Here is a 27,639-nt window from a genome sequence, read left to right on the forward strand (position 1 = left end):
GGAGCCGGCTCGCGTCACGCGGCGTGGGCGGGGCCGCAGGGGGTTGTCCGCCCGCGGCACGCACAGCAGCCGCAGCCGCCTTGCGCCCGGTCCCGCGGTCGCAGCTCCATCCGCCTCCTGTGCGCCGCTGCTGTCGCTTCAGTCGCTCGCTTCGTGGGTCGGTCCCTCCATCACACGGGCTCCAGCCGCACCGCAGCCTCCCTGCAAGCCCTTCAGGCCGCCCCAGTCTCCTCCTCCGGCCCGACGCAGCCCGCGAAAATGGTGGACCGCGAGCAACTGGTGCAGAAAGCCCGGCTGGCCGAGCAGGCGGAGCGCTACGACGACATGGCCGCGGCCATGAAGAACGTGAGTATCTCCTCCCCTCCCCCCGCCTGGCCCCAGCCCCTCCAGAGACGCGGACATTGGCGTGGAAGGCCCAGGGGCTAGTCGCCTGTCGCTACTGCAGGGTGGCCGCCCCATCACTCTCGGTGAGGGGCTGGGGAGGGTCCTGATAGCGATATGGACCCAGGTTGTGACGCGAGCTCTTTCCAGCGTCCGCGAGGCCCTCCGCGGGCTCGGGTTGGGGCGGGATCTTGCTAGGCTGGTCTCTGGAGCGGGGTCTCTGACCCCTGCTCCTGCGGGTCCGCAGGGGACTTGAGCGGGGGCCGTGCGCATCCTTTGTGCCCCACTTCCCCTCCTCCCAGCCTAGGCGTGGGGGCGGGGGACCGCATGGATGCGGTTCCTCTTTCTCTCCCTGGTGTCTGGGCGGCGCCTTTCCCATTCACTCAGCAGGTCTCCCGGTTTTCCACACCTCCCCCCACCCCCAAATCCTCTCCACTGTCTCTCCTGACAGATCCTTTAGAACCTCTCCAGGAAAAATGTAGGCTCTCCTGAAAACCTGGGCTTAATGGTGCAAAATCGAAACCTCTTTGCTCACGTTTTTCTTAACAAAAGGCTCCTCTTTCTCCATTCCCCAAAGCAAGTCCTCAGGCTTTTAGGAAGTGGGAACGTTTGTCTCTCTAGCGGCTTCATTGATTGTTCTTAACGTGTCATCTCCATTTTTTCTAATGCTTTTGTATTGAAAAGGGTAGGTATTGCCTTTAAAATAAAGGTGGTGAATTTAGGTGACTGGTTCAATTTGACATATGCTGTTTCTTTTTTGAAAACAGGCACGCGTCTGTTGAAATTCCTATAAGTTGAAAAAAATATTCTGTCTGATCTGATATTGCAAACAAAGCGGTGGTGGGAGGCAGTCTCAAGTCATTCCAGAAGATTCTGCATTTGTCATATTGCAGAGAGCCTAGACTGGGTGGAGGCTGGGAGGAGTTATTTTAAAGGGGAAAAAGTCTTTTTTAAAAATTTGTTTTGTTAGATATATATCAGGCTTTTAAAAAAAGGTAGTGCAACCCCATGCTGATGAAAAGAGATTACTGATCTCCAGTTGTCGCATTTTGTCTGGGATGCAGATTCCTCCTTGTGTTGCACCATTTTGTCATTAACACTACATTTATCTAATGGGTTGTCAACCAGTTTTAATATTAGAGGGGGGAAATATTGAACATTTGTTAAAGGTGGAAAATTAATGATTTATGTCTCCCACGATCTTAATATTTGAGTTCCTGCCTTATGTAACAAAGGTTTTAAAATGCATCTCCAGTGTGAAGTGGATGCAGGAGTGTACCTTGCATGTTGAAATCTTTTAAATGAAGTAGTATAGGTATTACAGATCAATCCTTGAATAACTTTGCCAGGTCTCAAAAGACAATAGATAGTGCCTTTATATTTAAACCACCTACATTAACAAAAAAAGGTTTTTATTTTACTAAGAGAAATGGTTCTGAAATTGGGAATACTGCTGTATTAATAGGTGGCCACAGTTGCTGTCTTACATTTTAATGCTCAGATGATGTAAGTTGCACTTTTAATAGGTATCAATATTGGAAATATCTTTAGTTTGTGTTACTTAGATTCTTCTAATTTTTCCATATTTCTAGTTCCACAGGAAAGCGAGTGACCTCGCACCTATATCCATAGCAACCCAGTGATGTCACTCACAATGACACAGAGGCTGCAATGCACCTAAGGGCTGGTAGGGAGTATGCAAATGGCATTTGTCCAAGGTAATGCAGAAATTAGCTGATAAGCCAGGTGGAGTTGAGCACTTCATCTTCCTTCAGATAAGAATTGGTCAAAAATTTCATCTACCCTTAGACGTGCGTATCAGTGACCTCTAGATAGGCCTTATTCACCTTCCTATTTCTACTTTTGTAACAAAAGTTTATAGGCTGCTTTAATATATTTAAACCTTCATCTCACTTATTTAAAATATTGGACAATGATGGAATAAAAACAAATTTTAAGCAAACATTTTAGGTCAGGATTTGGGAAGGTTGTTTTTTACTATGTTTGTGCTTTTGCTTCTTGACAGAGTAGAGAAAAGAACAGTTTGTAAAATAAAAAACCCTTTTCAAACTTGTTTATTGTGACTTTGAAGAAATAGGCTTCCCTCTGATCCTCATTTTCCTCATCTATAAAATGGGACAGTAACTACTTGAAAAAGTTGTAGGGATTAAATAAAGAATGTAGTCGGTTCTCCAAAACGGTAACTACTTAAACTCTTTCTTCCCTTGTTTATGAAAGTCATAAGGGAGGATTTGGAAAGTCCAGAGAAAAAACTCAGTCTTACCGTTCAAGTGAGCATTTTCTTAAAGCTGAAATCATCCTGATGATAAGAGATTAAAATTTATTTGCATTTAAGGAAATTATCCTAGTAATGGCACTGTTGGGATCTGTGCAAAGGGATAGTTGTATGTAGCTGACCAGGATAGAAATACTGTAATTAATGCAGTATTTTGGAAAGGGGGAAAGAGAAAAGTTAGGTCTTTTAAGACAAATGTTTAGTCTTGCGTTTAACGAGAGAGTGAACACCTAGATGATTCTTACTTGTTAGACAATATGGCTTGGCCTTTGGCTTTTTAATAGCCTCTTGAGAAGTTAATATTCTAAGTAGGCTACTGGTACTTGCCTGGGGAGGGGAGAGAAAAAGGTTCTGGGCTACTAAATTTGTTGAAATTACTGGGTTAAGCAATTTAACTCAGTGGGGGCCGGCATGGGTGGCAAAAGGCTATCGTAATTTTATATATGTGTGTATATATATATATATAAGTCTTCTTACTGAAATCAATAGACTTTAAAATTCTTACTATCTTAAATATTCCATTTTTCCTGCTAGCTCTCCCAGGAGGCTAGATCAATAGCCATTATCGCTAATGGAGTAATGACACCTCTGCAGGCCCTTCAGAGGTGGAGTTCTGCCAACCATTATTCTAAGTCATGTGGTTTGAATTGTTCTCTTCTTTGGGGTAGAAAGAATACAGCTAACAGTTTGCTTTGTATGTGTTATCCTTCGAAATAAATGAATATTAAGTGCTTATTCTAATTTAGAAAATCTCATGTGTGTTTTGAATTCTATTGAGATAAAAGATGTTGCTAAACATGCATCCTTATTAGAGTCCTCTGGATTAATGGTACACCCTGGGTGGGATTTCATCTCTAGTACTTGGGGAAGCCTTATTTATGAGGCCAATTTCTAAATTATTATAATTATTATATTATTATTTTATTGAGGTAGAAGTCACATAACATAACCTTAACATAGTCACATAACATAAAATTTCAGGTGTACACTTGAGTGGTGTTTAGTGCATTCACAGTGTTGTGCAGTCATCACCTCTATCTAGTTCAAAAAATGAGAAAATGGTATTTTAAAAAAGTGACGCTGGTCTGGACTGTGGCTGGCTGGATTTAAAAACACGATTACAGATTCAGGAATGGGTCAATAATGAAGTGCCCACAACAGCTCACAGCCAATGATAATTATTTATCCCTTTTCTTTGTTTTCTAACATTTCAACCTTTTCAGCATAAACTGAAAAAAGGGACTTAGCTTTAGTTAACTTTGTTTTGTATTTCCATTTAAAAAGTTATAGAACTTAAAAGCCATATAATGTTCACCCAAATAAATAAGAGTAATTTATGTGATGTCTGAGCAAACCATTAACAATTTGAGGTGATGGAAATTCTGCTGGTGTTCTCATGACTCATTTTCAGCCCCAAGGCTGACTTTATTCTAAATGATTTGCCTCCTGTGTGGTGGCCGTGCTCTGATGAACACTGCGGTACTAAGAGTGTTGAGCTATTCTAGCATGGTGGTCTAAACTGATGGGACACCAGTGTGTAAGATCCTAAATCCATTGTTGTCAGGCGCTGAATAAAAAGTGAATGAGAGTTACCATCCTCCCTTATTCTCACCCCCAATATCACCAGCCCTAACCTTTTATCTGGCAAGGATTATTTCTGTTTTCCTACCAGATTCCATGGAACATGGAAGAGAAGAAGCAAGGACCACTTTATATGTGTAATAGTAAAAGGGAAAAATCACTTTTAGTTTAATAAACCCCTGTCTTCTCTTTTGCCTTTTTAAAGCTCTGTTCCATAGCGCTTTACCAGGCACTCCAGCCTATGTAATTAACCACCAACCCATATTATCTTACTTTAAATTGGCATTTGTAGAAATCTTGGAAATTTTGTTATTTTACTAAACTAATTTGTACCTTTGAGTGGTAGAAAACTAGTTACATGAAAGGTGATAAAAAAAAGTTCCCCAAAGAAAGCTGTAATTCGAAGATAAATCATTACATAATTGGTTTGATAGCCATGATTTTGTAGAAACAATAAATATTATAAATCTTAGAGACCATTTGCATGAGTCTTTTTTTCTTTCTTTTCAAAGAACTGGTGAAGTCTAAGCCAAATTACCATCAGCATTTCATTTGTAAGGGTGTGTCCCACAGAAAGAGATACATTAAGTTTGGTTGTGAATAGGTAAGTAGAAAAGAAAGTGTTCTTACAAATGTAGGTTTTTAACATCACATTAAAAATAAAATTCCAAATAAAATAATTGGTCATCTTCATTTTTGGCTCGATCTAAAGCCAGTGTTGGTGAGTGAGACCCAGGTATCCAGCTTCCCCTTCTGAACAGGTGTGTCCAGGCTGGGAAAATGACAGTGACAGCAGTGACCAGCTGAACATGTAATGACAGTAGCTGAAGAGGAGTCACTTAACACTCCCCATAGGCGGAGCGTGAAGAGCAGCTGCAGTGGGCAGAGAATTGCAGAATGGCAGAGGGAGCTAGGGGAAGGCTTCAAAAAGGCGGGTTTCTTTTGAAGCCATAGGGGTTATTTAAATTGCTTTAGCTTACTAAAAGTAATTATTAATATGATATTAAGCTACCATTTTAAAAAATCTAGACCTAGGAAACAAAGTTGCCTATGATGTATAGTACTTTACAGATGTAGAACTAAGCTTGAAGTTTTTTAGACTGAATTTGTTCTATGCAGTAGTCCTTTGGTAGCAGTCTAGCATGAAATAGTGAGCATGTCTTTGCACAGAGGTCCAGCGTGGATAGCAGCCATGCAAGTCATAACCCTGTACTTCCTGCAGGTGTGCGTTTATGTGAGGGCCTGCCTGGCATGGTTAGGCTATAGTGGGTGGATGCTGTTCTTGAATCATACCCCACTCTTCACGTAGGACCTACATCTGGTCTAACTACATCATATGATAGAAGTAGACACTAGTTTCTTTCCTACTGGGTTAAAAAAAATGACCCTATCTAGAAGGGCAAAGAGAACAGGAGAGGAAGATACAAACAATGGAAAAGGGCGTTCTGAGGCAAGGAAAGCTAGTGGGGGGACAAGTGAGTAGGAAAGGAATGTTCCAGAATATCTTGGATTTTGGAGTGCTTATGCTTCTCTAAGGGAGTCTAGTTTTTGAAGGGTATCATCAACGGGATTACTGAAGACAAAAAAATGTCAGTGCCTTTAGGATGCTAGAAATTTGGGGGGAGGAGGATGACAAGAATCACCATAAATGATTAACATTCAGGAATATTTCCATAATGTCTCTTTCTACAGTTTTTAGCTTGCTTTTGTACCTTGCCATTTTTCACTTGACATTATTTCAATGATATTTTCTTCTGTCATTAGTATTTTCGGTGACTGAATAATCCTGTGGATGTGTCATAATTTAATTTTTTTATTTAGCATTTAGGATGTTTTCCAAATTTACATTTATTTATTTATTTATTTTTTTGAGACAGAGTCTCGCTCTGTTGCCCGGGCTGGAGTGTCGTGGCATCAGCCTAGCTCACAGCAACCTCAGACTCCTGGGCTTAAGCGATCCTACTGCCTTAGCCTCCCGAGTAGCTAGGACTACAGGCATGCGCCACCATGCCCTGCTAATTTTTTCTATATATTTTTAGTTGTCCGGTTAATTTCTTTCTATTTTTTAGTAGAGACGGGGTCTCGCTCTTGTTCAGGCCGGTCTTGAACTCCTGACCTTGAGCGATCCTCCCACCTCGGCCTCCCAGAGTGCTAGGATTACAGGCGTGAGCCACTGCACCCAGCCTACGTTTATAAATATTGATATCAATGCAGAGAGTTATTTGCGATGATTTTTCAAATTTTCAATGGTTAGAAAGTGATAGACATTCAGTAAGCTCCTCTGGTACGATGTGGTTATGTCCCTATGAACCAATTGTTGAGGAGCATCTGGAATCTTTGTGGCTAAAGCTTTAAACACAATTTATGCATTTAAGACACATTAAAAAGTGGAATTGTTAAAAAAATAGATAATGTTTAAGGCTCTCACTTGTACTGAGTATTATCTCTTAAAAGTTTTGAAAAAGGTAGGGCGAGGTGGCTCATGCCTGTGATCCCAGGACTTTGGGAGGCCGAGGGAGGAGCTCTTGACCCCAGGAATTCGAGTCTGCAGTGAGCTATGATCTGCCACTTCACTCCAATCTGGCCGACAGAGTGAGACTCTGTCTCTACCAAGAAAAAAATTTTGGGAGTGTCTCACTGTCACCTGTGCTGGAGTGCCATGGTGTCAGCCTAGCTCAGGCAACCTCAAACTTCTGGGCTAAAGCAGTCGTTTTGTCTCAGCCTCCCGAGTAGCTACCATCCCCAGCTAATTTTTTCTATTTTTAGTTGCCTGGTAATTTTTGCTGTTTTTAGTAGAGACAGGGTCTTGCTCTTGCTCAGGCTGGTCTCCAACTCCTGACCTCAAGCAATCCTCCAGTCTCGGCCTCCCAGAAAGAAATTTTTTTGAAAAATTTAATTGCTTGTATAGGTATTACATACAAATGGTTTAAAATTTGAAAGGCACCTATTGCCCTTTCTACTCTAGAAAGAAAACATTGAAGCAGAGGGGAGGTTGACTGCTAGCTTACTTGGGGCAAGGCCCCAACTCCCTTGTTTCTTTCTTGTGGTTGGAATGGTTGCTTTTTCTTTTACTATTGGAAACTTTCAAACATACAAAAATAAGGATGAATAATACAATAAATCCCCATATACACAGTTTCACTGTTGTCCAGCATATTGGCCAGTTTTGTATTTATATGCTTTTCTACTCTTCTTGCCTTCTTTGGGATAATTTACCATTTTGGAAGATGACTTTTTATCTACCTAAAGTTATCCCTTTTGGCCACAAATGCTCGAATTACTAGCAAAGTCTCTTTACATTCATATTTGGCAACCTCAAAGTGTAGTTTCTTGCATAAGCATTTATTTAATCCAGATGGCTGGTAACAATTTTTTCCCTGATTTTAAAAGGAGCGCTTCCTTTAAATTGATAGCTGAGCACTGCCTCCCTCAGCCTTGATTCCCGTGGGGGGACGAAAGCTGGCTGGGTCGTGAGTGGGTAGAGAAAAGATGGTGTTGCATTTGTGGGTTAAAGGAAGAGTTCTGCTACCATCACAGGACTGTTCTGGGCCTCTTTTTGGTGCCCCCCCCACCCCCCATTTTTAACAGGCAATTCTGTTGCTTTTGATGATAATCACTAATTTGATAGAAGAGCTAACACCCAGTTTTGTTGGGGGCTATGTGAATAAACAAGTTTGGTTTTGTTGCCTGCCAAACACTTTATTTTTAAATTCATTTTATTTTATTTTATTTTATTTGAGATAGAGTCTTACTCTATCACCACGCTAGAGTGCAGTGGCATCATCATAGCTCATTGCAACCTCAAACTCTTGGGTTCAAGTGATCCTCCTGCCTTGGCCTCCCAGAGTCCCAGGGTTACAGGTGTGAGCCACTGTGCCCAGCCCCAAACATTTTTTAAGAAATAATTTTTGCCTTAGTGGTATACTCTATGATTGTGTCATAGAGTTTAAACGTGTGTGTACATATATAAATAAAATAATGCTTTGTGTGTATATGTAAATAAATATACACAGTCTAGGCCCAGACAGCCTGGGTTTGAATCCATGTTAAGAAGTGTAGAGCTGACCAATTTAATGATTTTTTCATGATTTGATGATCTTGCAGAAAGTGACTAGATTTTTGGAACTAGATCCATTTATTGAGGAAGGAAAAACAATGTGGTAAACTTCAAACAGCTATAGTAACAGATTAAATTTTAAAAATATATTTTAAATATAGTTTAAAATATTATTTTTACTGACTACCTATTTAGAACTGTGGCACATAGATCCTCAAATACATTTGCTGAATGAGTTATAACTAGCTCTTATTTTGGTTTTACGGTGCCTTCTGTTTTGATCTGGGTTTTCTCTGTTCATCTGGCCGTGTATGTGTGAGAATTAATAAATGATGACTAAAGACTCTTTAGCAAGTGTTGGTATCTGTTGTAAAAATTTAAGTCAGTACCATTATTTACTGAGCTGTTGCAGCATAGCATTATTCTGAAATGTTGATGAGGTCGCTTAAGTATTTGGGCCATAATGGAAAACTTAGCGTGCTTTTTAGTGAATTTTTTTTTTTTTAACGTTCTGGAAATTTCTGCACTGACCAAAATCTTTAGAAAATTTTAAGTTACACACTATTAGATAAAATACTGCAATATAGTTTGACATAATGCTGTCACCTTGGGAAACACTTTTATATACTTTTCCCATTTAATTTCATGACAGTTTTATAATGTGATATTATTCCCATTTTATAGGTGGAAAGGTTTGATTTGCCTAAGGCTTGAGCTAAAAGTGTTTTTTCCCCTAAATCTAAGGCCCTTGTTTAAAAAGTTTAAGTGTAATCTGGTTTCTTTTAGAAAACGTCATTTGATCCCATGATTGCAGTATGTTTTAAGTATCATTTAACAAAGGAGAACTTGAAATTTTTAACAGGAGGTAAGTGCTGTGGTTTTGCTATTGGAGTGTTCCAGGTATTGCCAGGAGGTGAAAGGATGGCACTCAGAACTGAATGGAAGCTTACACCTCACTCAAGAAATAGATCTGGGAGGAAGATAATAACTTTTTTGTATATCAAAAGCAGTATGGTTTTGTGTGGAATTCACAAGCTGGAGTATGGAACATGTTTTGAGAGGATTTAGGTGAAGGTGAATGGAAGAAAGATGCTAATTTTTATATTTTATATAAAATATTTTTGTAGACATTTGAATATAGGCATTTGAATATCTTGTAGACATTCCAGGCAGGTGGGAGAAATGAATGATAGTGATTCAGAATCACATAGGGAAGATAGAGTTGTGATGCGGGTGTTGTTGAACATTTGTGGGCATATTCCACTGAAAAAATGGAGGTAATCTCAGAGTGCTGTGACTCACAGGACATTCACACTGGGCATCAGGGAAGATTTCCTAGAGGAAGTGATGCCTGGGCAGAGTGTTTTTTTGGGGCTTGAGGGAGGGGGAAAGGTTGGAGGAAGGAATATCTAGGCAAAGGGAATAGCATGGTTTTCTTGTGGGTTTTTTTTTTTTTTTTTTTTTTTTTTTTTTTTTGAGACAGTGCCTTGCTCTGTTGCCTGGGCTAGAGTCCCGTGGTGTAATCTTAGCTCACTGCAACCTCACACTCCTGGGCTCAAGTGATCCTCCTGCCTCAGCCTCCCAAGTAGCTGGGCACACCACAATGCTTAGGTGGGCCTAAGGTTTTGGTTTTTGTTTTTGTAGATGGGGGTCTCCCTCTTGCACAAGCTGGAATAGCATATTTAATTTCAGGATGTAGAAGGAGCAGGAATCTTTTGCATGATTGATTTATCCACTGTCAGTTGCATTCAGGGGATGCTGCAGTGGTGTGCATTTGAGGGGGTAGCAGGAAATAAATCTAAAGAGGTCAATAGGAACCAGTTTGTGCAGGGCCTTATAGAGTTTGTTTGTTTTTCCTTAACCTATGGAGAGTCATTTCAGGCTAAAGAGGACCATAATCTAATTTTTGGTCTGGACAGATCGCAGACAGCAATGTGGAAATTGAATAGGAGGGGACAGTGAGGCAGTCCAGGAGGGAGGCTGATGAGTTCAAGACTGCAGGGGTCTTAAGGGCTGAGTATGTGGACAAGGACCTGGAGGGTAGGTTTGAGTGGGAGAAATGGATGGCTGGAGATGGAATCAGAAAGGAGGGAAAATGATGGAAAAGATTAATTCACTTGTGGTCATGCTGAAGTTGGGGAAACATTTAAGTGGAGACAAATTCACTTGGCTACAGGTTAGCGTGAAAGGCACTTAGGACAGTCCGGCACAGTGTAAGTACTCAGCGTTACCTATTAATTCATTAAGTAAACAGATATTTAGGACCCACTAATATCCAGGCTGGTCTGAGAGCTGGAGAATATAATAACCCTGCCCTCATGGAACTGATATTCTAGTGGGAATCTTCTGTCGGTGGCAGTTAACCTTTCGCATAGTAAGATCACCTAGGGAAAATGTAGAGTTCAGTTCAGAACGTGAAACCCTGGGGAATGGTTGGCATGAGGAAGTAAGTAGTGGCTGGAATGAGGAAGAAAAGACAGGAAAGAATGCTCACAGAGGAGGAGCGTGGTCATCAGTTAGATTCTTTTGTGAATTAGGATTTAAGGTGAAGACAAAGAATGCTGGATTCGTGCAGTAGGAAGACAATTTGATGACTTTAGAGTGATTACAGTGGTAGTGAGGAGTCAATGAAAGATTGCAGAAATGGTAACAAGTTTAGAATTATTTCCAGAACCTTGATTTTGAAGGAATCGGGAAGTGATGGGATCAAAAGGCATTGTTTATTTTAAACCTGAAGGTGGACTGTATGTCAAGAGGAAAGAGTAGGAGAGGGGAGAATACAGGAAAGAGAATGATCAATGGGAATACACAGGGAAGAAACACCTTTTTTGGCCCTCAGAGAAGAGGCAGTGTTAGGTATAGTTATTTGGGGACAAAACCTCTTAAAATTGGCTTAACTAGTGATCACATTCCTCTGTGAAGAGGCAGGAGTGACCTAGGATTGTCAGGCAGCTTGTAGTGACTCCAACTGTAGTTCTCTTCCTCCCTCGCTCCCCTAGATCTTGGGCGTTTGCATGTTTTAGGGATGGTGTAAGCAGACTGACAAGCACAAGAAAGTTGATATTAATAATTGAATTGATGGATCTTGATGAACCTTGGAAGGAAGGAATAAAGCCTGGGGGGAACAGGCTGGGGGAAGCATGGTGTAGGGTTCAAGAGTGAGTCCAGTAGGCAGAAGTGGGGACATCCCACTATAACTATTGGAGGTTATAAAAGTTTGATTTTAAAAGCGATGATTCTGAGTAAGGTCAAGGGTGTGGTTTGGGGTGAGTTGTCAGAATTGATGAATTCATTAAACTAATGTTTATAATTAATTTTTGAGAATAGCCTTGGGATAATGGAAGTAGAACCAGGGGTCTGGAACCAGGTAAACAATTCCATAGAAAGTGAAAATGACGTTGATTCTACGAGAAATTGTAGAAGCAAAGAAAAGACCCGAAAAAGGAGATTGTTATGAAGAAGTCAATATGGGTACGTTTAAGAACATTTTTGACTAATTTTGGAATAGGGTTATTTGACTAGCCAAGGGAGAATTAAAACATAGTCTATCTGGAGTTTTTCAAGACATTTGATTCTTTCTGCAGAGCTTTGCCATATTCCTAATTGTTTTCTTGTTTTGTTTAGTTTCAGTGGATTAGGGGGTACAAGCGGTTTTTTGTTACATGGATGAACTGTTTAGTGATGAAGTCAGGGCTTTTAGTGTACCTGTCACCCAAGTAATGTACATTGCACCCTATTCCTAATGTTAAAAGTGAGATCATACTGGAGCAATGGGTGAATCTGGGCAAATAAAATGTCCTTATTTTTGCTTAAAGTCCTGTAGCTTGGTCCTACAGTTCATTTCATGTGGTGTAGATGGCAGTTAACAATAGCACTTGTGGGGGAAAATAGATACAGGGCTTTGACTGACATCTCACTAGGAATTGTGTATGATTTGATTTTCAGAAGTCATTTGATTTTGGATCCGTGAAATACACTTTTAAAACAAGTATGTTAGTTAACGTTAATTTTTGCTTATATCAAACTACCCAGAATGAATGTTATTTTTCACAATTCAGTGGTTTGGCTGAGTAGCTGCTCTAGGCTAGCTCCGCTGGGACTGGATGAACTGTAGTGGCCTCACCCACATAGTCTCTCACCTCCAGGTTAACCCAGGCTGCCTTGTGTGGTGGTGGAAGGTTCCCAGCAGCAAGTCCCAGTGCACAAGGCTCGCTTGCATGGTACTTGCCAAGGTTCCATTAGCCAAGGCATGTCACATGACTAAGCTCAGATTGCAGGGGTGGAGAAATACATTCCACCTCTTGATGGAAGAAGCAGCAAAATCATATTGAAAAGGAAGGCAAGTGGGGAGGAATTATCAGGGCCATTTTTACAAACAATCTGGGCTGGGTACATCATGTATAGATTTATGTCACTTGACAGACATTCAGAAGAGGCTATTCATTGGTGATTCACATGTCTGAACTCTGTTATAGGGGTAGAGTAGGAGCATTATGTAAATGTGAAAAAGCAGGAAGGGAGATAAGTAATAGGAGGAAGAGTTTGAGTATCATGATCTGGATATTGATAACCTGCAGCAGGATTTTTCTACCTCTAATATTGACATTTGGACCAGATTATGCTTTGCTATTGCTGGGGGACTGCCCTGTGCATTGTAGGATGTTCACCAGCATCCCTGGTCTCTACCCAATAAAGTATATCTCAGTAAAGTTGTTTTTAAAAACAACTGCAGCACTACAACATAGTTTGTTTTGTTTGTTTTGAGATAGAGTCTTGCTCTGTCACCCTGGCTAGAATGCAGTGACGTCATCATAGCTCACTGCAACCTCCAACTCCTGGGCTCAGGTGATTCTCCCACCTCAGCCTCCCAAATAGCTGGGACTACAGGTGTGAGCCACCATGCCTGGCTAATTTTTTCTATTTTTAGTAGAGACAGGGTCTCCCTCTTGCACAGGCTGGTTTCAAACTCCAGACCTCAAGCGATCTTCCTGCTTTGGCCTCCCAGAGTGCACATTGTAAGTTATACGGCAACTTTTACATACACCAGATTGTTTAATTTTTCTGGTAGGAAAATCCTCCCTCCACCACCCCAAAAAACAGATCTATGATAAAACTAGTAATTATAAATACTAGGTCATTTGTTTGATGAGTTCAGAAAATAGCTGGCTGAGGTTTGAAGTCATATTCTGAATAGCAGGCTGAAGGGTTCTGACAAACTGCAGCACATTGTGGAGAAGAGTCGGGATGGTGCGGGGACTTGTAACCAGGTCATAGAAATGGTAGAATTAGAGAAGACCCAGGGAAATGTTGAACTAACTTCACAAGTTTTCAAGAAATGATTCTGGCCCTCAAGGGATAAAATTCTTAAGGCTGGCAAATGGCAGTTATAGGGATAAACTTTGCCTTAATGTGAAATCAAATACTTATTAATCTCTGAAGGTGGAATGAGTTCTGAAGGTGGCTGAGTTCTCACGCAGGTGTGCAGGTGGAGGGTCAAAGACCTTCACTAAGAGTTGGTAAGAGGGCAGGAAGTGCTGATTTGGGGATGTGTATGTGTGTAGATTGCATTTTGGAGAGTGAGTTATCTTAGTATGTTTTTCTTCCTTTTTACGATAGTGGTAGGATTGAAGGCTTCCATTGGGTATTGAAAAATACCCATGGTGGGGGATGTAAATTTCTTATCCTTTTTTTTTTTTCACCTTTGCTTTTTGATACCCATGCAATAAATGGAAACAGACCCTCTTGTTCTCCTTTTTGGAGAGGATATTGAGAAATATAACCTACATTAGACTACATAGATGTTTATATGAAGTCACAAGGGGAGAATTAAATACAAGAGCCAGAGGTCTGTGTTCTGTTATAGTGGGTTTTCTTTGTGTAAGTGCGTGAAATATTTGGAATTCTGAACTCATCAAACAAATGAGCTAATAGTTAATCGTTGGTATGTGTGAAAGTGCGATATAAACAATAATATAGGCCGGGCGAGGTGGCTCACGCCTATAATCCCAGCACTATGGAAGGCCGAGGCGGGTGGATCGTTTGAGCTCAGGAGTTCAAGACCAGCCTGAGCAAGAGCGAGACCCCGTCTCTACTAAAAATAGAAAGAAATGATTTGGACAGCTAAAAATATATATAGAAAAAATTAGCCGGGCATGGTGGCTCATGCCTGTAGTCCCAGCCACTCGGGAGGCTGAGGCAGGAGGATCGCTTGAGCCCAGGAGTTTGAGTTTGCTGTGAGCAAGGCTGACGCCACGGCACTCACTCTAGCCCGGGCAACAGAATGAGACTCTGTCTCAAAAATAAAATAAAATAATAAATAAATAAACAATAATATAGGGCAGCAATTTTACGGTTTTATTGAGATATAATTCACATACCATACAATTCACCAAATTAAACGGTGCAATTTAATGGTTTTTAGTATGTTCAGTTGTGTAACCGTCACCACAGTAAGTTTTAGAACATTTGCATCAACCCAAAAAGAAACCCTGCCTCCCCGCCCCCCACAAAAAAGAAACCAGACCTAAGTTAGCACTAATCTGCTTTCTTTTTCTACAGATTTGCCTATTCTGGACATTTCATATAACTGGAATCTTGAAATATTTGGTCTTTTTTGACTGGCTTCATTTATTTAGCAAAATGTTTCCAAGATCATCCATGTAGCATGTATCAGTGAGTGCGTCATTTTTTTATGCCTGAGTAATATTCCACTGTATGGCTAGCAGTACATTTTGTTTATCCCTTCATCATTTGATGGACATTTGGATTGTTTCTGCTTCCTGGCTGTTATGATTAATGATTCTATGAACATTCATCTACAAGATTGTGTATGGATGTTACGTTTTCATTTCTCTTGTACGTACCTTGGAGTGGAATTACTGAGTCATATGCTAACTCAGCATTTTGAAGAACAGTGCTACAGTTCTTAACCTGGAGAAATAGATACATGTGGTTCCCATGCAGTACTGGTCTGAATCTTCAAGGGGGAGGGCTGCCTGGGACAGTGTTTTATACAAAGCTTCCCCTCCTTTGTTAAGAACTAGTTGTAGGCCGGGCACGGTGGCTCACGCCTGTAATCCTAGCCCTCTGGGAGGCTGAGGCGGATGGATCGCTCGAGGTCGGGAGTTCGAGACCAGCCTGAGTGAGACCCCGTCTCTACTAAAAAATAGAAATAAATTATCTGGACAACTAAAAATATATATACAAAAAATTAGCCGGGCATGGTGGCACATGCCTGTAGTCCCAGCTACTCGGGAGGCTGAGGCAGTAGGATCACTTAAGCCCAGGAGTTGGAGGTTGCTGTGAGCTAGGCTGATGCCACGGCACTCACTCTAGCCCGGGCAACAAAGTGACACTCTGTCTCAAAAAAAAAAAAAAAAAAGAACTAGTTGTATAGTGGAAAGCATGTGGGGTGTTGAGCCAATAGATTTGGGTTCTGTTCTTGGGCTCTGAGCCTTAATTTTCTTATCTTTAGAATGGGAATAATAATACTTAATCATAAATGATTTTCTGGAGGGTTAGAAGAGGAATTATAATTTTGTTAAAGAATCCATTTCTGATTACAAAAGTTTATTAGAAAACTATGGAATAGAGGAATACTTAACATGATAGAGAAAAATACAGTTTAAACCAAGAATTAATATTTAAGAAGGAAACACTGGAAATAGTCCCATTAAATTCAAAACAAAACAAAAATGCCCATAAGCAAAAGTGTTACTGACATTGTCATTGTCCATGTAGTAAGATGTGATACAGGCATAAGAGGTATAATTACAGGAAGGGACAAGTGATATTTGGAAACCATAGAGAATAAGCCGGGAAAATATTAGAATTGTTAGTTCACCAAAACAGGGCTGAACTGTACCGTTGACCCTTGAACAATGTAGGGGTTAGGAGTGCAGTCGTAAATCAGTATATAACTTTTGATTCCCCCTAAATTTAACTACTAATAGCCTACTGTTGATCAGAAGCCTTACTGATAACATGAACAGTTGATTAACACATATTTTGTGTGTTACATGCATAAGCTGGAGAAAAGAATGTTATTAAGAAAATCATAAGGAAGAGAAACTATCAACATATTTACTTTCTATTAAGTGGAATTGGATCATCATAAAAGTCTTCATCCTTATTGTCTTCATGTTGAGTGGGCGGAGGAGGAGGGATTGGTCTTGCTGTCCTGGATAGTAGAAGCAGAAGGAAATCTGTACATAAGTGGACCTGTGCAGTTCAAACCCATGCAGTTTAAGGATCAACTGTGCAATATATTCTATATACCAGCCCTAATTTGTTGTTGTTTTTGGTTTTGGTTTTTTGAGACAGAGTCTTGGCTGTGTCGCCCGGGCAGGGATAGAATGCCATGGTGTCAGCCTAGCTCACAGCAACCTCAAACTCCTGGGTTCAGGCGATTCTCCTGCCTCAGCCTCCCGAGTAGCTGGGACTACAGGGGCATGCCACCACACGCCTAATTTTTACTATTTTTAGTAGAGACGGGGTCTTGCTCTTTCTCAGGCTGGTCTGGAACTCCTGAGCTCAAGTGATCCTCCCACCTCAGCCTCCCAGAATTATAGATTACAGGCGTGAGCCACCATGCCCAGCCAAACTAGCTCTAATTTGTATAAGTATATAATGAAGGATTTTTATATAACTGAGTTTAAAGGAATTGGTGTTTTTTATAGAAATTGAGTAGTGAGCACAAAGCAGAAAAGTGTGGGTTTGAGTTAGTTGTATACATCCATAAACATGGGTAGGGGTGGGTGTTTTGTTTTGTCTTGTCTTCCTCAGACAGGGTCGTCTTCCTCAGACAGGGTCGTCTCCCTCAGTTGCCCAGGCTCACTGTGGCCTTGAACTCCCGGGCTCTAGTGATCCTCCTGCCTCAGCCGCCTCCTGAGTAGCTGGGACTACAGGTGTGAAGAACCACACCCAGCTAATTTTTTTTGTTTTTTTGTAGAAACTGCTGAGGCTGGTCTGAAACTCTTGTTCTTAAGCCATCCTCCTGCCTTGGCTTCCCATAGTGCTGGATGTGCCCAACTCATAAACTTGTTTACATAAAACTGCTGGCTTTGGGCTTTTTTTGAAAACTTGATTTTCACAATTGGATTTTAACTTTAATTGTGGGTATGAATAACAGGGTGAATTGTGGAAACGGTTTATTTGAATAGGTGCTACTGGTACCTGCTACAAAATTCAACCCAATCAACCTTGACTACTTCCCAGCCTGTTTTCAGACCCTCCTAGAAGTATACTGTGAATATACAAGTAATTTTTAATGGCTGTCTAGAATTCTGTGGTGTGCATATGTCCTCTAACTAGTCCCCATAAATCAAAGATTGTTTAGGTTGTTCCAGACTAGCTGTTAAAAATAATGCAGTGCAATCCTTAGAAATGGAATTGCAAGGTCCACAGGTCTTTGAACATTTGTAATTTTGATAGTCCTTTCCAAATTGTCCTCTAAAAAGGAATCAATTTACACTTTCCAGCAATGGATAAAAGTGCCTGTTTAGGCACACTGTCATCTTCACAGTGAGTGAGTCATTAAACTTTAAGCTTTGGCCATCTAATAGAAAAATTAACATTTGTAATGAATAAGGTTGGACATTTTTTCTATTTTTATTTTCTCTGAACTGCCCATTCTTTTTGCCGCTTTTTCTATTACGGTTGATCTTATAAATTCTTTGGAGGTTTTTATATATTAGAGAAATTAGCCCTTTCTTTGCGATGTTGCAGTATTTACATCATCAGAGACTCAGCATTGGAGAAAGAATACATGATTCGAAGCCAAAGTGTTCGAGTTTGTTTCCCAGCTGTGCTGTGTGTTTATGGTGTGACTTTGAGGGAAAGTCATTTCATTCCTCTGAGTCATGCCTGTGAGTGTAATACCCACCTTAAATGTGGTAGTTGTGAAGAGAAGGTAGGACTGGTGGCTGTCAGCAAAACCCAGCTTCTCACCCAGTTCTCTCACCTTGGACCTTGAGCTTGGCTCTGAGTATGCTTCCTGACTCTTGCAGGATGTTCCTCTTCCTGGAGTTTCCCTTTTGTGCAGTTTTTATCCAGGGCGATTGCTGCTGGGAAAACTGAGCTAAAGTTGTTACTTTCTAATTAAAATTTCCTCTAAGCTTTCCAGACAGCTTTGCTACCTTAAAGATACCTCTGTGATGGATACTGTCCTCCTTGTAGACTGAGTATCTTGAGCATATATATCTCACTAATTTGCCTTCAGCACAGTGTGGTACTGTGTGACATATTCACTAGATGCTCCATGAATGCTTGGTGAATTATTTGATAAGTAGTGGCCTTGTCATCAGACCTTATAGGACATGTTAATCAAGTTTTCTAGAATGAATTTGTGTTGGGGGTCCCTAAGAGTACTCGGGTCCCTTAGGTTCAGTGATTTTCTGGGACTTAGCGTATAGTTGTACTCACAGCTACGATTTGTTGCAGTGAAATTATGCAAAGCTAAATCGGCAAAGAGAAAAGGTGCATGGAATGAAAATCAGAGGAAACTGGGTACAACTTTCAGGAGTCCTCTCCCAGGGACGTCAAACAGGATGCACTTAATTCCCCCTGGCAAGTTGTGACAACGTGTGAGAAATGTTGTCTACCAGGGAAGCCTGTTAGAGACTCAGTGGCCAAAGTTTTTATCGGGGTGGTTGTGTAGGCACCCTCTGCTTACTGGCCCATACCAAAATTCCTGCTTCTGCCCAGTTGGAAAATAGGTGTTTAGCATAAACCACATTGTTTGCCCAGTTTAAGGACAGGGAGCCATTGCTATCTGGGAATGGCAGGAACCTGCCCTGTGTCCAGATTCTCCGGTGCTAGCCAGGGGCCGGCCTTGCACGTGGCCTTTCTAAAGCTGGCAGTCTCAAGCCTGCTGTGTTAACTCTTCCCTACACAGGATAGAATTCAAGTTTAAAGCATCTTACTCAGATATGCCAGATATGACTAAAGATTATTTTCAAAATTTTTAGCTTATTATTTAGAAGAATAGGTTGGCTTTAGAATACACAATTAATTATAATCAAGCTGAACCGTGTCCCATCCATTTGCAGTGGTTTATTCCACTGCCCACATGATGAATAGATACTGAGTCCGTTTACCTTGTCATCTCTTATCTTCTGTTTTTAGGGTGGAATGTTTGTATATAGCAGTCACTGCATTTACCTTTTTCATGGCCTCTTGGCCCTTTCAGGTGATAGAATTTGAGAATCCTAAGAGGACAGAAAATGTATGATGGTGCCAGATAGTACACCTGGTGGCTGTTAGCTTTTTTAAAAAATAGACTATTTTTTAGATCAGTTTTATGTTCACAGCAGAGTTGAGTGGAGTCCTGTCCCCCCTCCCTCTGCATAGAGCGTGGCCTCCCTCACTGTCAGCACCCCCCACCAGAGTGTTGCATTTGTTACAATTAATGAACTTACACTGTCATTATCACCCAATAACCACGTGTCATTTTCACCCAAAGTCCACAGTTTATGGTTGGCGTTGTGCATTCTGTGGATTTTGACAAATGTATGACATGTATCCACCATTATGGTATTAATATTATACAGAATACTTTCACTGTCCTAAAAATCCTCTATGTTCTACCTGTTATTCATCTATCCTAGCTTAGTTTTTGGATGTGAACTTATTTATGTTCTTTCTTTGTAGAGATTTTCAGTTTTATTAAATCAATGCATCTTATGTATGTTCACCATCATTTTGTAACTTTTACACAAGATTGTGCAAGATAGAAAAATACATTTTATTTATTTGGGGTTTTTTTTGGAGACAGGGTCTCGCTCTGTTGCCTGGGCACGAGGGCAGTGGCATCAGCAGAGCTCACAGCAACCTCAAACTCCTAGGCTCAAGCAATCCTCCTGCCTCAGCATCTAAGTAGCTGGGACTACAGGTGTACACCACCATGCCTGGCTGATTTTTCTATTTTTTGTAGAAATGGGTCTCGCTATGTTGCCCAGCCTGGTCTTGAACTCCTGACCTCAAGGCAATCCTCCTGCTTCGACCTCCCAAAGTGCTAGGATTACAGGTGTGAGCCATCTTGCCCAGCCTAGAAATACATTTTAAATAAAGTAAGATTAATTGAAGGTTTATCTTGAATTAATTATCAGATTGTTTTGAATATTTATCTTATTTAAGAAGTTTGAAATTTTAAAGTTGCATTCATTACAATTTAAGGTTCTTGGTAGATACGTGAAAGAAATTGTGAATGACCCGGTACTCTAAGACTTAAGGTCAGAAAGTCATCTAAGTAGCTTTCCAAGAATCTCAAGAGTTGCTAATCTGAGGTAGAAAAGGTTTCTCTCATCAACTCTTAGGGGAGAACAGTTGACTGGGTTCTGTGTTTTAAATTGTTGGTGAGAATAACACAGATTTTCTGACCTTTTACTGGTAGCTCTCTATCTATAATAAGTTATCAAAAGAAATTTGAACTTCAGCTTGGAGGAGTTGAGAAACTTCAGTTTTGTTTTTAAGCAGAACATACAACTCTGGAGAACACATACTTACACTTTCTGTATTTTCCAACAACCATGACAATAAATTTTGGGGACCCTATTTACACGTGTTGCATTCTTAGAAGCAGTTTTATGACTGTTGTGAAAAATGTTACCTTTCTTCCCAAATGATACATATCTCCTATCTTCCCATGCTGAAAAGTCATTCTGTCTTGGTTAAACGTTTTTGGACACTATTGGAATAATTTTTTGTCCTTTTAAGAAAAATATCTTTTGACTTAAAATTAGTATGGTTGGGATCTCTTATTTTAATATAAAAAGAAAGATTAATTCTCATACAAGTCATTTTAATCTAAAGACTTTTTTAAATTCTGATGTAAGGTTTTTAGAGAAACTTTTCCTTTCTTTTGAGCAGACTTTTTAGAGCTGAAGCCTTTCCTTCTAACTTAGTTTTTCACTGTTAGAGGCCATCTGGGTATGCTCCAAATGTGGTTGAGTTACTGCATCTAAAGGTGATTTGGGCTTTCATAATCTCCATGTTCCAGTTTGTCTGAGGCAACTAGACAAACTTTACATAAGAACAAATTGCTGCCCCCGGGCTCTGCAGCCAGACTTCACTTGCAGCAGGAGACTCAACCGTATAGTGTGCTGGTGAAGTAATTGGAGCTTTAAATAGTTCCTGGCTCTTGAAATAAGGACAGCATGATTTAGGGGAAAGGCCAGAACTTGATCTCAGTGGCCTTCGGCACGCTAGCCTCTCCTTGCAGCGGAGACAGTTGCTGGGTCGCGCCGGAGGGTGGCTGGTCTGCACTGTCTGCACATTCAGTGACGATCTGACAGGCTTGTGGCAGGAGCACCTGAGGCTTCAGCGTGTTTCACAGCCAGTCAGGGAGTTTTTTTCAAGCTGTACGATGCTAAGGCTTATGGCTGTAAGGTAGCTAGGGAAGTTCCAGTTTAGAATAGGGAAGAGGGTGAAATGGAGAAGAGACACTCGATACAGGAAGATAAGCTAGGAGATTATTTCGCAAGAAACGTACATACCGCCTGTGGTGGGAACTAAAATGAAGGAAAATTGTTCAAGCTATTCTCAAAAGTAATTGCTCACATTTCTATAGTGCTTTACTGTACCAAGAACACTTTATGATTCCTCTGATACAGCTGTGTAATAAACTTGCCAAAGAGGCAGAAATCCCTGTTTTACAGATAAGAAAACCAAGACCCAGAGAAATGAGGTGGCTTGTCCCCCCGCCGCTGCGTCAATTAGCAAACAGTGGGCCTGAGAAAGCCCCAGTCTTCTGGGCTACTTGTATGTACATCAGAACTCAACAGGAGGGAGGGAGGAGAAATAGTCACTGTATAAATAATTGGACGTGAGATGAGATCAGGAGACGTGATGTTTGCACAAGGGGGGGGTTGGCAAAGGAACTTGTGGAGCAAAAAACATCTTTCTTGGTTTCCTTGGGCTCTGAATTCCAGTAGTACCAAAGCACCGTTCTTTCCCGCTCTTCAGTCTGTTTCACTTAAGGCATGTGTGGTAGAAGTACCATTCTCTAGCATTATAATGGAGAATCAGTAATGGATAGTAAAAGGTTAACTTTTAAAAAACTAAGCCAAGTATGGTGGCTTGCGCCTATTGGTAATCCCAGCTACTCTGGAGGAGTTCAAGACCAGCCTGGGGAATATAGTGAGACGCCTGTCTCTTAAAAAGGCTGCGGGGGGTGGGGAGAGAAAAACTGCTACTAATCTGTTTAGGAAGTATTTGAGTATATACCATTTGCTGATCAATTCATTAAAAAAATGAATTGCTTACAATAAACTAATAAGTATGATTTGGTTTGTGTTCTCATTTAATTATGTTGGAGTACATGCTATTTGAAGTAGTGACTTTAACCAGTTTCATTAAAAATATTTCCCTCCATTTATAAAAATGGAATATATACTGAATGTCAATTATTCAAACATAGGAATATGTTTGAATAACCCCTAATAGTTTAGTATATCTTGTTAAATTTTCATCTCCCTACCCTTCATGATGTTACATAGATGCCGTGGTCAATATACATAGGGAACATTGAGTACCCAAAGGACAGAGTGTAGCTGATTGATGTGGGGCGGGGAGAGGAGAGTTGGGGAAGATTCCATAGAGGAAGAGTGAGTAGTAACTTGATTCTTGATAGTTGTGGTTTGCTTGGCAGGAACACTGTGGAGAATGTTCTAGGCAGGAGCAGAACAGACAGATGAACAGAAGTGTGAAGTTTTTTGCAATTAGCTTGTCATGAACAGTGCACAGGTACATGAGAAGATGAGGATTGGGAAATATCTGATCTTCTGTAAGATATATAAAATCAGGAATGACTTGGGATTCCTGATGTATTAGCTGTTGGCTTAATATACAAACGTTTAGATGCAATAGAAGCTGTAGTTAACTGGACAAATAATGGTATGTGACTTCAGAATAGGAGAAAAGCAAGAGCTCTACCTTTCTTGTAAAATAATCTATTTCATGGGGTTGTCAGACACTTAATGGAGTAGTATATAGCTCTGATACTACAGAAATCGGGTAAATTAAATAGATGTGTAATGTTAAATGTGAGTGACTGAATTTCTTAATTATCAGCAGTTGTTCGGTAGTCATAAAAATAGAGAACATTGGTTCGATGTTGCTTTAGCTTCCTCATTGATAAGTCTTTGGGACGATGAGGACAGGAACATTAGAAATGCCCACATTGAAAGAGCATTAATTCCTGTTGCCCTCTTCAGCTCAGAAGTGCCATGCTTGGCTCTCCTTTCTGTTGCTACCTGTATTCAGCCAGACAGTACCACCAATAACATGTTCCCCAGGTCACTAAAATGTCACAGTGCTCAGGCTCAATCCCATGCCCCTAATTTTGACTTCGTTTCTGAGGTTTGCAATTCACATTGCCTTAGCATATTGCCTTAGCATATGAGCAGAAAAGCCTCCTTGTTTCTCAGGAGTAAACTTGAAGTTGACTAAGTGTACTCTCCCCCGGAAGGGATGGGACTGAGTTTGGAAAACAGGGCAGGATGAGGAGGAATCTGTCATTCATTTTGTTTTACTAAAAAGTTGCTGAGATGTGTAAGCCATTTGCACTTCAAGTCCCTAGCATTGATATGTATGCAGTGTTATGTGAGAGAACTGTTGGCCTTCTGCAGTTGAGACCAAAGCTTAGCATCTGAGACCTAGATGTGACAGTTCTTTCACGGAACAATGTGTGATAGCATGCATCCTTTTCTAGTGAGGAAGCTGGGGTTCAGATACTGTTGATCAGCTACATCGTCCTCCCTTCTTTGTGCTTGGTCCACCCATCCCCTTTCCCTGCACCCACACAGCACAACTCCCTGCTAATCACTTTAGTCAGCTGATAGATCCATTGGGTTTTAGTGGCCTGACAATTTTTTATTCTTTCCTCCTGACAGGTGACAGAGCTGAATGAGCCGCTGTCCAATGAAGAACGAAACCTCCTCTCAGTGGCCTACAAGAATGTTGTTGGGGCACGCCGTTCTTCCTGGAGGGTCATTAGTAGCATTGAGCAGAAGACATCTGCAGATGGCAACGAGAAGAAGATAGAGATGGTTCGTGCTTACCGCGAGAAAATAGAGAAGGAGCTGGAAGCCGTGTGTCAGGATGTGCTGAGCCTGTTGGATAACTACCTGATCAAGAATTGCAGCGAGACCCAGTACGAGAGCAAAGTGTTTTACCTGAAGATGAAAGGGGACTATTACCGCTACCTGGCCGAAGTAGCCACTGGAGAGAAACGGGCGACTGTCGTGGAGTCCTCTGAGAAGGCCTACAGCGAAGCCCATGAGATCAGCAAGGAGCACATGCAGCCCACCCACCCCATCAGGTTAGGCCTGGCTCTTAACTACTCCGTTTTCTACTATGAGATCCAGAATGCCCCGGAGCAAGCGTGCCACTTGGCCAAGACCGCTTTCGATGACGCCATTGCTGAGCTCGACACTCTCAACGAGGACTCCTACAAGGACTCTACTCTCATCATGCAGCTCCTCCGCGACAACCTAACGCTCTGGACAAGCGATCAGCAAGACGACGATGGTGGAGAAGGCAACAATTAAGGCCCCCAGGTGGACTGGCAGCGCACGCTGATGCTACTACTGCAGTCTTTATTTTTTTCCCATGAGTTGGGGGTCGGGTGGGGGAGGGAAAGGGAGGGATGACCTTCCCAGGGAGAAACCCACGACCTGTCCTGTCTTTGATCGCCTCTTTGACATTTTTGCCAAAATACCACTAGTGGAAAGTCAGGCTAGCTGTGCTGGAATTGGAATAGCAGCCTCACACTGGCGTATGGACTGTTCTGTAGATTAATGCAAGTGGAGCTGTCTGTCTCTAATTTAACTTATTGCTAGATAATAGGGTTTTAAGACGAAAAGAAAACTTAAATGGAATGGCCCTCATTCAGTAAGTTCTGTGGTTCCAGTAAGGATTTTTATGTACATATGCTCGTGTCTTAAGTTCTGAGTCCTTTCTGTCTCATCTGTTTTAGCTGTGCATTTTTTTCAGGGTGTACTCCACCAGACATGGAACAGTTCAGATCCCACACTGACAGACTTAGAACGTAAGGTATATTCACCCTTATGGTTTAGGCCTTGCCGGTTGCTGAAGTCTCTGATTCGTTGACAGTATTAACACTAAATTGCAGTTTACAGTATTTCTACATTACAGCCATATGTGACATCAAGCCATTGACGTGTATTTTTCTTTGCTAGTTATTTTGGCTTTACATCCTTCTTCAGCCTTATCCAGGTTGGTTTTGCTGTCTCTGTCTCCTAGGCTAAAAGACTTGCCTGAGGAGAATCAAAGCTACTTTAGGTTTTGGTTAATAGGTGCTTGGCAGGTGGCTGTGGGGTTTTTGTCCTTCTTTTTTCTTAACTTAAATCCACCACAAAAGTAATTAACCATTTTACTAGAAATGCTAAACTCCACAAAAATAGAGAAAATTCAGGTCTGTATGTCATTTATCGTGTTGGTATTTTTCCGAGAATATCCTGCTTTCGAAGCTGCCACAGCTCCTTCCTCAGGGATCACACTGCCGTTCCCGCTTCACTTGGGTCTTCCCCACTGTGCCTCGTGCTGGTGGCGAGCAGTTGGGTCGGGAAGCCGCGGATGGCAGCAGCTGGGTGGTCATTTTGAGAAGGCTGTGGTGCAGCATGTGAAAATTCAGGTGCTAGAAGCTTACTGGTAGAAAAATCCAAAAGGAAGAGCTATATTCATAAGCATTCTGTCAAATTTCAGGAACCCTGTAAGTATGTCGGTTTTTCCTCCCTGAAAATACTACTTCCCCAAGTAATTGTTGTAGGAAGATAAACTAAAACCATTACCAGATAATAGATACTTAGTTCCTACTTGACCAAAACTACTTCTCTTTTCTTCTTTTTAATGAAAGCACAGAAACTGGAGATTCACTTCTCTCTTGTGCAGTCAGTGCAGATTTTGGAATTGACGGAAATTACATTGCTGTTTCCACACATTTGTTTATTTGTTTTTAGTTAGTCTTACGGGTAGGTACCTCATTCTCATTTTGGATAAATCTGTCTATCTGTAAACATGACCTACTACATGTGTGTTCAGGGTTTTTGTTTGTTTGGTTTTTTTTAAAATAAAATCAGTAACAGTGAGAAATCCCAAGATGGTAATGACCCCAGACTAGTTTTTGTTTGTTCTTTTATTTAGGCAAGGAGAGGTGTGAGTAATAATGGAGGAAAAACTGACAGATGCTTTTGCTAATACCAAAATTGAGTTTACCAATTATGAACCGAGTATGTGTAACAGGATACAGGTGACAGTGAAGATAGAAGACTGGTGATGACCGTAGAATCAATATGCTCTGTAACATTGCACAGTTTACCCAGCATGACTTTCCTTAGAAGGCCCCCTCCTCACACTAGAATGGAAGTCCTAACTAACAGAAGCCTACTGGAAGAGCTAACTGAAGAAAGCTTTGCCAATTTGGGGAAGGGGGCGAGTAGGTGGGGCTTTCCCTAACTTATCTTCATGTCCAGTGAGCAGTGTTGTGTCCTTCCTTGTAGCATTTGGAAATGATTTACTGGAATTACAAAACCTATTTTTCCTTTAAATTTCAGCTTTGGCTCTGGCTGCTTTTTAGAATAATGCAAGATCAAATCATACCTGAGGGCTAAAAATGACGAGGGAATGGGAGACTTGATATTTAAGCAGCTTGAATGGTTTCTTTTCTTTTCTTTATTTTAAAAGAAATGCACTTGCCTATGATACTGTCTCTCCAGTGAAATGATTACGCCTCCATTACTCCACTGATACAATATTGTGCATGCTAGTGTTGTATTTCTATACAGTAGCTTGAAATTTATTAACTTATACTGTAGGTGTTATGTATTCCTATGACAAAAAAAAAATTAAGTCTTCAAATTTTTTAAAGTTTTTTTTTTAATTTAATTTTTCCTTTTGGGGGTAAAGTTTGCTCTACCAAATAGTGATTGTAACAAATTGATTTGTTTTGGATGTTGCTATAGTGACATGCAGTTATATATTTTGTTTTTAAAAGGGGGGGGGAGCAAAAGAAACACCAGTGTTAGCTTAATCTTAATGTCTGGTGTTTGTCATGGTGAAATTATAACTATTACAGTGTAGGAGAACAACGAGTATGTTCTCTGAATGAGCCTTTGTGCTTTTTGTCATGTTATGCAGTGAACTATTTTTAAGGTCTAATCAGTGATTATTTTTCCAACTCCGTGTTTCTCTAAGGAATTATTTCACACACGGACCATTCTTAGCAGTTTTCCTCAGTGATGGAATATCATGAATGTGAGTCATTATGTAGCTGTCGTACATTGAGCAAATAAACTTACAGATCTGA

General features: G+C 40.9%; 1 protein-coding gene across 1 annotated transcript; it reads left to right on the top strand.

Moving 5' to 3' along the window:
* Positions 1 to 18: 18 nt before the first annotated feature.
* Positions 19 to 27,639, top strand: YWHAG (tyrosine 3-monooxygenase/tryptophan 5-monooxygenase activation protein gamma). Its single transcript, XM_045543080.1, has 2 exons — positions 19 to 345; positions 24,206 to 27,639. Exons 1-2 carry the CDS (start codon positions 259 to 261, stop codon positions 24,860 to 24,862), a joined length of 744 nt encoding a protein of 247 aa, XP_045399036.1. The 5' UTR covers positions 19 to 258; the 3' UTR covers positions 24,863 to 27,639.

This window comes from Lemur catta, chromosome 2 (genome assembly GCF_020740605.2).
Source record: "Lemur catta isolate mLemCat1 chromosome 2, mLemCat1.pri, whole genome shotgun sequence".
Lineage (NCBI taxonomy): Eukaryota > Metazoa > Chordata > Mammalia > Primates > Lemuridae > Lemur > Lemur catta.